An 11,142-nucleotide genomic window follows, 5' to 3' on the forward strand; every position below is an offset into this window, starting at 1 on the left:
GCTTAACAACTTAGAACATAGAGACACTTATCGATAAAAGCATGGAAGTTGTGAACACAATGACTGGAAGAAAAAATAATATAATTTGCCTTCAAGAAACTAAGTGGGGGGGGAGAAAGTTAGAGAAATTGATAAATTAGGATTTAAACTTTGTGCTTTGGAAAAGACAAACATAAGAATAGAATAGGAATTATTGTAGATAAAAAACTTAAAACATAATGTTGTTGATATAAACAGAGTAAGAGGTATAATTATAAAAATCAAGATGGTATTAGGCCAAGAAATAATAAATATCATTAGTGCTTATGCTCCTCAAGTAAGTTTAGTAGAAAATCTTAAGAGATAATTTTGGTAAGATATACAAGGCATACTAGGGACCAAGGAAATATTCAGAGGAGGAGATCTGAATGGATACATTGAAAGGAATAATAAAGGTTATGAGAGGATCCATAGAGGATATGGATATGGAGACAAAAATGAGTATAGGGAGATAATTTTAGACTTCACTATGTCATATGATTTTATTACAATGAATACTTGCTTTAAGAAGTGACAACACTTAATAACCTTTAAAAGTGGATAAAAATTTAAGTCAAGTAGATTTATTTATTTTTTTAATTAGGAGGGTAAATCATTTATCATTCAAGGCTGGTAAAGTTATTCCAGGTGAAGCCTAACCACACAACATATAGTCTTAAAGTTAGATATATGTATTAAAAAATTGAAAAAAAAAAGGATAAAATAAACCAGTATAAAAGAACTAAGTGGTGGAATCTAAAGGGAGAAAATATAATAAAATTTAAAGATAAAATAATCAAAGATGGGGGTTGAACTATAGAGGATGTGATAGATACAAATTAGTTAGCTCTATTAAAAAATAGCAAAAGAGATTTTAGTTGAATCAAGGGGAAGATTCTTGAATAGCAAAGAAAGTTGGTGGTAGGATAAAGATGTCCAAAAAGCCGAAAAGTCAAAAAGAATTTGGTATAAAAAGTGGCAAAAATGTAGAAATATGGATAACTTTGAAAAGTATAAAGAGTTGAGAAAAGATGCAAAAAAGACCATTAGTGAAGCTAAACATGGATTATTTAATAGTTTGTATGATAGATTAGATACAAAAGAAGGGGAAAAAGATATATTTAAACTTGCTAAAACTAGGGAAAGGAAGAGTAAGGACTTAGGAAATGTAAAATGTATAAAAAGTGAGGATGATGTTGTCTTAGTTAAGGACAAAGACATAAAAGATCGATGGCGAAATTATTTTAGTAAGTTGTTTAATGAAAATCAAATAGAAGACTTAAACTTAGAATTAGCAAATGAGGAAATGACTAAAAATATGAGATTTATTTGCAAAATTAGAGTTAACAAAGTTCACTAAAAAATATGAAAAATGGAAAAGTTATAGGACCAGATAACATCCCAATTGAAGTTTGAAAATACCTAGGTGGTAATGAAATTTTATGGTTAACTAATTTATTTAACACAATTATAAGAACTAAGAAAATGCCAAATGAATGGAAGAAAAACACTTTAATGCCTATATACAAAAATAAAGAAAATATTCAAAATTGTAATGACTATCATGGAATTAAACTTATGAGTTATATGATGAAACTATAGGAAAAGGTAACTAGACAAAGATTAAGGCTAGAAACAAATGTCTTATAAAATCAATTTGGTTTTATGTTTGGGAGATCTACCAGAGAAGCTATATATTTTTTAAGAAGATCAATGGAAAATTTTAGGGAAAAGAAGAGGGACTTGCTTATGGTACTTACTGACTTAGAGAAAGCATATGTTAGGATACTTAGGGAAGTTCTATGGTGGGTTCTAGAAAAAAAAAAAAAAAGGTTTATGTAGTAGGTATACTGATGTGATGTCATTAAAGATATGTACGATGGAGTAATGACTAGTGTAAGGACTATAGATGGAGAAACTAGAGAATTTTCAATCACCATAGGTGTACATTAAGGATCTACTTTGAACTCTTATCTTTTTGCTTTAGTGATGGACTAACTGATTATGAGCATTCAAAATGAGGTTCCACGGCATGTATTGTTTGCAGATAATATTGTATTGATTGATGAAACTAGGGGTGGAGTAGAGACTAAGTTATAATTGTAGAGAGAAGTTTTGGGATCTAAAGGCTTTAGGATAAGTAGAAATAAGATAGAATATATTAAATGTGATTTCAGTAATGGTTGAAGGAATATTGGAGACAAGTTAAACTTCATGATGAAGAAAAAAATTACACTTGTAGATTTTGATACCTTGGATCTATTATGCAAGTTGAAGGAGAAATTGAAGATGATGTAATGCATAGAGTTAAAGCAGGTTGGGTAAAATGGAGAAGTGCTTCAAGTGTGTTTTGTGATCGTAGAATACCCTTAAAATTAAAAGGGAAGTTTTATAGGACGGTTATACAGCTGTGCTATATGGATTGGAATGTTGGGCAACGAAGAAACAGATTATCCAAAAAGTAAAAGTTACTGAGATGAGAATGCTTAGATGGATGAGTGGTATAATATTTGAAAGATTAAATAAGGAATAAATATATTTGCGGTAAGTTAGGTGTAGCTCTTATAGAAGATAAGATAAGGGAGGGACGAATCATATGGTTTGGCCACTTCCAACCTAGGTCACATAGTGCACCAATGAGGAAGATTGAGTTAGTTACTGTGGGGGGGCAATAGAAGGTGTAAGGGTGGACCTAAAATAACTTGAAATGAGATAGTGAATTAGGATTTAATAGCCTCAAATTTGTCAAAAAAAATGATCCATGATCGCATAAATTGGCGGAAAATGATTCATATAGCCGACCCCACCTAGTGGGACTTAAGGCTTGGTTTTGTTATTGTTGTTGTATTTCTTTTTGTTTGCTTTGATAACTTCTTGTTTTGGGCTGTTCTATTTTCCCGTTGATTTAGCTGGTCTAACAAATGTGAAAGGGGAAGATGGCCTAACAAGTAATTTGATTGCAGAAGGGTGATTTGTATCTTGAGGGCAAAAATAAAAAGAAGATACAGTGTCATATGAATTATGAAGTTTCCATACTTGTTTCCAGTACCTGATGTGAGAAAAGGGGGGCAGCATGGCTTCGTACTAAAAAACCATGACAATAGAAACAAGAATCATGAGCCTTTTGAAGAAAATCATAAAATTTATGGTGATCACCTGCCAAATGTAAAACAAAATTGATGTCCAATCCTTCAAACACAACAAATTTGGTTTCCAACCCTTCAAAGCTTCTGATGACAGCATAAAATATGGCTTTTAAAGTTTATGTTTCTCTATTTGTTAATGGCAGCCTGAAGTTGTTCCAGGGTTCTTCCCTTTGTTTCAGGCACTACTACGATCACGAACAAAATAGCCAGTGCATTAATTACAGCATACAGAGCAAATGTACCTGAAAACCACAAAAATGAGTGTAAGTTCAAATTTCTATGAGGTGAGTTTCTCTGATGTTCAACTGGATTTGTTATCTTTGGTGGCTTGATTGATGTTTGTTTTTTTACTAATTTTGTTTTGTCTGTTCTGATTAGGAGGATCTCCTATTCTCTTTTTCTGTGCCTTCTTTCTTCCTTAATGAGATCACCTTCTTTTGTTATGAAAAAAGGTTCAGACTTCTATTATTTACACATCTCAAACTATCATGCAATGTAAGAGTTTTCAATACAAAATACAAGGTCAATCCGGCCAAGCCATTCAAAATATTTGCCTTTCTCCCTCCATCTCTCCAGCAGGCTTTTTTTTATTTTATTATTATTATTATTATTATTATTATTATTATTATTATTATTATTTTTCTGCTTAGATCACTGATCTCTATTATAAATCTTAATAACTTTTAGTTGACATAAGCAGGTTTAGTTGGCTTTTGCTTAAGCCTTGTCACTCTAATTTTTGCTTCTTCTAATGAATTGAAAACTATTGATGCTTCTATTTACCATAAGAGCTCCATGATATAAGAAAGTTGTAAGTGTAGGATATTGTCCATGCACCAAACCAGTTCACTAAAGTTGCTATACTTCCAGCTACTCCTTTGACATTTATGGGGAATATCTGCAACGAAAGGTACTATTTCAGCTTAGCTGTACTGCCAAACTGCATTTGGAAATGAATGTTTTGCAAACGCCAATTACCTCAGACATTATAACCCAAGGCACTGCTCCCATTCCTAGTGAAAAGAACCCTATATACACCTGATGTCAAATGATAAGTATTTAAGGTTACAAGCATAAAGTGAGAAAGTCAATTTTTCATTTATTGTTTTGAGCAGATAAATGATGCAGAAGCCAATAATATTACCAGTATGCCAGTTACAGCAAGTGCAGGGACTGCCTTGAGTGATAATTCATGAACCTGGTTCTCAAAAGCATCTCTACAAATTAGAATTGTTGAAAACCCAAATATGAACAGCTATTTGAAAGTTACCTTCATATAAAATGCAATCCCTGTTAGTACGCAACCAATAACCAGTCCTGATGCAGAAATCTGCAGAAAAAAAAAGGACAAAGCCTGTGACATCATGGAGAGCTTGTTTAAGGGCATATTTGGGAAGGTTACGCTAGAACTTACCAGGAGAAGGGGTTTTCTTCCAGTTCTGTCTATCAAAGTTGCACCTAGTACGGTAACCACAACCTGCAAAAGAGATCATCAGATGCAGTTCCTCCTAGAAAAGTATACCTGAGGTTTCTCAAATTGACAAAGTGAGCTGAAAACCTGAAGACAAGCATATGTTATAGTCCCGATATTGGAAGAAAATCCTGAGACATTGCAAATAAAGTCCAAATAGTGATTTATTTTAAAAAAATTAATGTTAGATTGAGTACAGAAGGCTCCCACATGACATTAGGTCAATGACTCAAGAGGCTATTTCTGTGATTTGTACCTGCAACTTGGTTTGGATATAGCACCCTACTGTTGGGTCAAGGCTTGCCCTCAAGATAGTTATTTATCATATCACTAAATTATCTTGAATGTTTTGAGTTAGATGAAGTTCTAACTACATCTGCTTAGTCTGATATAAAATGGAATCTGGATGTTATAAAGATGCCAAAATGCTTAGAATTTTCCTTGGCTCTCCTTGCCGTGTAGAAGTGTTGTTCAGGGCTACCGGCATCAATTTTCTGTATCAGTCTTGAAATAAGTCTCCTTACCTGCTGACTCAAAAATACTGCTAACATAAAAACAAATGCCGTTGATTCCACCAAATTGTTGAAAGACCATCAATCCAACTCCTATCTGGTCATCAATAACAACTAATGAGAAAAAAAAGTTCAAAATTGAATAAACTGAAGTGAAAAGAAAGGTCATTTACTGTATAATTGATTTAATGGCAGAGAGAGAGTACAGTGACTGAGAGTAGATATCTTCTTTGGAACAAATCCAAAATTTTGGCTTTCGGAAGGCTTTGGAGTGTTTCTATATAATCCTGTCAAGCAATGATATAATTCTCATGACATATTCTTCTTCCAAATGCTTTAATATGTAATCAAAGTGGATTTGTGGTAAAGTTTTGAATGAAGACCTTAATTTCATTGAGCTCTTCAGATATGTCAGCATCTTTGCCACGAAGTTTCTGCAGTGCAGCTTCAAACTCTTTTTGATGTCCAGTTTTCGCCTGCATTATTTGAGGGATTTCTTAGTTCATGATCCTCGTACCATGATTGTGCATCTGAACTTGTCCAGCCCACTTTATTTCTTACCAGCCACCTCGGAGACTCTGGAATTAGAAATAGACCCACAAGTAGTACAAAGCAAGGGACCAGTCCTGCAGGTATGTCACGCTATAACTTGGTGGAGTGCCTTCTAATTTTTACGTTTACATCAAGATTATGCTTTTCTTATGATATTATGATAATTAAATGCAAAATAAGCTTGAGTCTAGATAATTCACCAGTTAATGCCAATGCTCTCCATGTGAGAACAGTCCCTATTATGAAGGCAACAGATACCCCAGCACAAATCATGACCTGTAGAATAAGTAGGAATTACTTGGATCTGATCTTTATCTTTTCTTCATGGACCATTTCCTTTTTACATTTGCTTTTGTTTACGTGCATAAGTCAATGTCTCCTTAGAAAAATTTTAGCATGTATTGTTTTTCATGTCTATCATCAGTGGAGCTAAACACGTTGTACTGACTTTACCTGATTGACGGCTGTCAATGCTCCCCGGAGATTCTTGGGTGTAATTTCAGCAATAAAAACGGGTACCTTATTTTTCATCAGTAATTTTATTTTTCAACATTTGTAAAGTCTATACATTGGATAGAAAAAACCAACTTTTTATAAATTTAAAGCACAACACACCACATAGGAAAAGACTCCCATTCCGTATCCCGTTGCCAATCTTCCAATATCTAGTGGCCAAGCTCCCTGGTATCAGGACATGGAGAACAGGAGAAGTAATGAAATACTGTGCAATATTTTTGGATCAATAATTTCTCTTGAGAGGAACTTCCATGTTAAATTGTTCAAACCTTAGCAAAGTAAATTGCTAGCCATCCTGCAACACAGAAAGCTGTAGCTACTCTCAATCCCTGGTTAGATTTTACAATTGACAATGTTATGATATTCTCTTCAAGAAAAAATATCATTTTGGAGAGTCATGTCTAAGAAAAATAAGATTAGTGGAATCTCGTCCATCTTACCCCTTTCCGACCAATGAAATCAGCAATCGGTCCACTCGTTATCGCTCCAATCATTGCACCAAAAGTCAAAATGGAGCCAAACAATGAGTACTGCATACAGATACATCAGGAGAATTGAACAAAATCATTGGTTGAACCGTTGAAGAGCCTGGGCCTTGTCATACTTTCTTATACAGTCCCCAAGTCCAAGAAACACTTTGTATATGGAAATGCCTGATCTACTGACTCAGGAAGGACTACCAAAATTATTTCTTTACTCCGTGCATAATACTATTACTCGCAAATCAGTGCATTTTTTAAAAAATACTTAAAAGATTGTTGTTAAAACATAATAACTAATAACAGGGTTTGCATTTTCCATTAGTCAGGCATTTTTATTTGTTTATCTTCCAATAGTCCCATAATTCTTGTTGATGTCCGCTGATGTCAGTGACTCCCTAATAATTACTTTCTTTGAACGCAAATATTCCAAATTTCAGAGACTCCCTGCTTTGCACAATCCTAAGTCAAGAAATTGTGCAGTGTCTGGGATTGCTTTACTGAAATCTGGAGAGGACCACTTTATATGCGGGACAAAGCTATCATTTAATTTTATCAAGCAGTGAACTCCATAGTACATAATTCGTCAGGGAGTCCTGGATCTTTCTTACTGACATCTAGAACAAAATCTCATTGGGAGACCCAAATTAACGATTTAGAGCAGCTAATGAGTAGGAGACTTCTGGCCTTAAGGGCCATGTTACTTTGCCGTCAGGGGCTAATGGTCCCAGTTGTAAATAGCACATGTTTGTCTTCAAGATCATCCTTGTTAATTGTTCTATTAGCAGTGATAGATTAACTTAGGCTTGTAATTATAGGACTATTTATTTATGAATTAGTTGAGATAGTGTGACATATGATAGCTGCCCATAGGGATGCTTAAGAAGTGCTATATAAATTGATGAATTTTCAACTAACCTCTGCAAGAGAGAGATTGAGATCTTCCCTGATAGCTGTCTGAGTAGGTGATGAATACCCTGCCTGCAAAGCAAAACAATTACACAGACCGAAGAACACCAATAGGCATTTACTTGACAGAAGTAGTAAGTGGACTAGGGGGGTAATCACTTACGCAGGATCCAAATTCAAATGAACCGCAGACTGCAACAAAGGTGCTGAGATAAACCATCCTTACTTGCTGTTGGCTACTTTTGCCGGTCTGATCTGAACCGAATCCATCTCCTTTGTTAGCCAGGCTCTTCTCTTGCTGTATGAGTGGCTCTGTTATCTGTTCTTGTACACCCTGCTCGCCACTCTCTAGATCCTGTTTGATGGCCATTTCAATAGGCTGTTACTAACTATCCTGCTCTCTGGACTTCCGAACTAGTAACATATTGAGGGAATATTTAAGGAGTTGGTAGTCCAAAGAACGGAGGTTCCCAGCACCTTACGATTAGAGATTGAAGTTCTGAGTTTTTTTCCTTTTTTGATTTTTTTTTTTTATATAAAATATTTAATAAAGGTTTGGTGGAAACTTTATTTCTCATTTTGATATGTCCTAAAATTTGCTGGATGGGCCAGCGATTTTTAAGTAAAAGACGTTGAACTATCCAGCAAGTTTTAAACAACGAGGACTGTCCGCTGGTTGATGCGTGGCAGTCAAAACTCACCGGATGGTCTAACATCTTTTACTTAAAAGTTATTGGACCATTCAACGAGTTCTGCACTACCTGAAAAATGTAATTTTTTTATTAGAATTATTTGGATCTATAGATATCGATTTCAATTGATTTCATTGAATACAACAAATGATCAAAAGAATGAATTTTGAATAAAAATATTTATCACTTAGTTTTTAACTTTTTGGGAATATATGAACTGATAAATTATTGTAAAAATTTCGGTAGGGTTTCCTCTTAAAATCGAGTATATCAATTCATGCTTGCACATGTTCAAAGAAAACAATTTTCATCGACAATCGATATTAGTATTTTCACAATTTTTATATACCAATGTTGACATTCACACTACATTGAATTAATGTAAAAATTCCGGCAATCGATAGCAGTAGTATGCGCAGTTGAAGATGATGTAATTAGGTAACATTATGCAAATACAAAGCGGCCTATACGATCTAGAATAATAATAACAAAGATAAAAAGGAAAAAGGATCTAAAAATTTTGGCGAAGTACACATTCACAGTACATTGAATTATTGTAAAAATTTCGACGGAATCTTCTCTTAAAATCGAGTATATCCATCCATATTTGCACCTGTTCAAAGAAAATAATTTTCATCGGCAATCGATATCAGTATTTTCATGACTTTTATACACTAATGTTGACATTCACGCTACATTGAATTAATGTAAAAATTCCGGTAATTAATAACAGTATTTCATAACATTCATGCACAACTGCATACATTGAGACTATGCAAGTAATAGCTTCCAATTACAAATACATATTGGGGAATAACAACTAAATATCCCCAATTACAAAGAAATAATGTAATGAGGCTATATAAATAAAATCAGAAGAATCGGTGTAATACAAATGAAATCAAAAGAATCGGTGTTATACAAATGAAATCAAAAGAATCAGACTATTGTACAACACAATATAGTCATAAAGTACAAATACAACAAATCTCAACTCAAGTGGCACACGCAGGTCATCTTCGGTGTCGAGGTGGCTGTTGTCTGTGTTCGCCCTCTCCTTGCTGGTCATCTCCATTCGATTTCCTGCTCCGTAGTCGACATGTATGTCTATTATCTCTATCCTAAGGTACTGCATCATCATTATCCATATGAAGCGGATGGGGAGATGACTCATATAATAATGCAGGACGGGAACGGAGTGGCATGACTAGTGCATCCATGTCCTCCGCATCTAGACTATCCTCCGCATCTAGACTATTGTCCAATAGGAATGACATGGATGGGGTGGTAGTAGAGTTGGACAGGTTACTCAAACCTGAAGGCCTGGAGGATAAAGAAATATTTGCAGCATACGGTCTGCTATTGGATGACCCCACAATATCAGCTCTCGTCAAACATGCATAGGGTGCTGACGGGTCAAACACGTACTCACTCTGTACAATAGGCAGCTCATTGGATTGACTTCGTGAACCACTAGATGCGTAGAGCATGTCCTCCTCGTACTGAAGCTCCTTAACCTCCTCGTGTAGGCGGGTCAAGTCGAGGTACTTGGGTTCGTCGTTTGTCCTTATGGACAATCGTCAATCTAGCTCTCACCAATTTGTGTACTGTAGGATCTTAAGAGATCAGATCTAGCTCCTACAGTATGTCAGCCTGCAATATAGAATAAAATTTAGTTAGTACATTCACATCATAAAGTTCACATAACAAAAGTACAATGTGTAGGTTAATATCTACTTACGAGACTTATATATACAACACCGATCCTGTCCACGAAGCATCGTATGATGGACCTATACCACCTCAAGTATGGGTCATTCGGACACAAAAGACCATCCTCCAGCTCCACTGGGATGATATGTTCTCTCCGATGCTGTCATGCATCCGCATACATCTCGTGCAAAGTCGTCTAGTTAATCACCCCTCTCCGATACTGTATGGAGGTCATACGCATGTAGATGTACCCCTGATTTCAAGAAGGGGTCGGGAATGCTCTAGCAATAGCCAAACTGCCTCATAATTCGGTTAAGGAGATTCCACTCGACAATATGAAAACATATGAGTGGCACTCGGGCTACCCACAAGTCACTCCTGACGTGATAATTGATGGGTAAGTCGACTATAACCTCATCGGTGTATAACCTTTATATGAACTGCACATAAATAGAAAAAAAAAATTAAGTGGATTATACATATCTCCTACAAAAAAATCGTGATTTGTTAAAGTTGAATACCTCTTTTTCCCGGTGCATGTCCAATCCGAACTTGTACTAGGGCAATGTATGTTGCAACTAATGGCGCCCTCATGTCGTCCCTCCATCTGTACAAAATGAAAACTTAAATATTAGAATGTAACAAGAAGTAAATATTTTGAAGTAGTATTCATAGTGCTTAAAGTACAACTCCATTGTAACGGATGTTGTTACTAACCAGCATGCTAGTGGTACTGGGTCAATTAGAGGATTGTCTGTAGCCCTTGCAATATGCAGCATATTGAAGCACAAAGTAGCTAGAGAGGGGCATCTCTCCCATGCCTAGATCTGTAGTAAACATAGAGGACCACAAATCTCCCACCTTGACGAGTGTGTGGCGTGACACATCTCTCTATACAGCCACGCCAAAGTCGCTAATCCCCAACTATATGAGCGAATTTGTGTAAGGTCCTCTAACAGTGGCAGGAACATCAAATGGGCAAATTTGCGCAACAGATTGCAAAATAACATCCCACATATCAACTGCAAAATGTGGGCTTGTGCAAAGCATACTACATTCTTAGCACCCGCATTTGCCGGCAAATGAATGAACCACTCCTGTAGATAGTGCATGTGAATACGGGCACTGTGCATC

The 11,142-nt window shown here is 35.5% G+C and overlaps 1 protein-coding gene across 3 annotated transcripts; it reads right to left on the reverse strand.

Moving 5' to 3' along the window:
- Window positions 1-3,140: 3,140 nt before the first annotated feature.
- Window positions 3,141-8,104, reverse strand: LOC131154976 (sugar transporter ERD6-like 7). Of its 3 annotated transcripts, XM_058107839.1 has the most exons (18): window positions 7,767-8,104; window positions 7,613-7,675; window positions 6,656-6,745; window positions 6,485-6,544; window positions 6,315-6,380; window positions 6,153-6,218; window positions 5,900-5,975; window positions 5,709-5,773; window positions 5,531-5,623; window positions 5,354-5,434; window positions 5,160-5,244; window positions 4,723-4,766; window positions 4,579-4,641; window positions 4,435-4,494; window positions 4,309-4,362; window positions 4,143-4,202; window positions 3,948-4,062; window positions 3,141-3,406 (listed from the first exon to the last, which is right to left on the reverse strand). In XM_058107839.1, the coding sequence occupies exons 1-18, from the start codon at window positions 7,971-7,973 to the stop codon at window positions 3,291-3,293; spliced, it is 1,464 nt and encodes a 487-aa protein (XP_057963822.1). In that variant the 5' UTR covers window positions 7,974-8,104; the 3' UTR covers window positions 3,141-3,290. The 3 variants fall into 3 exon arrangements, with proteins under 3 accessions (XP_057963822.1, XP_057963823.1, XP_057963824.1); XM_058107840.1 differs by lacking the exon at window positions 6,153-6,218 and having other exon boundaries at window positions 7,767-8,079; XM_058107841.1 differs by lacking the exon at window positions 3,141-3,406 and having other exon boundaries at window positions 4,143-4,192; window positions 7,767-8,078.
- Window positions 8,105-11,142: the final 3,038 nt, after the last annotated feature.

The sequence above is a fragment of the Malania oleifera genome, chromosome 5 (genome assembly GCF_029873635.1).
Source record: "Malania oleifera isolate guangnan ecotype guangnan chromosome 5, ASM2987363v1, whole genome shotgun sequence".
Classification (NCBI taxonomy): domain Eukaryota; kingdom Viridiplantae; phylum Streptophyta; class Magnoliopsida; order Santalales; family Ximeniaceae; genus Malania; species Malania oleifera.

Bases quoted from the DNA above. Each gene is read 5' to 3' on its own strand.
- LOC131154976 (XM_058107839.1), bottom strand. From the start codon at position 7,973: ATGGCCATCAAACAGGATCTAGAGAGTGGCGAGCAGGGTGTACAAGAA. The intron at 5,435-5,530 runs GTCTTCATTCAA...ATTGCTTGACAG, and splicing joins AAGAGCTCAATGAAATTAAG to GATTATATAGAAACACTCCA. The intron at 4,203-4,308 runs GTAATATTATTG...ATTTGACATCAG, and splicing joins TTGCTGTAACTGGCATACTG to GTGTATATAGGGTTCTTTTC.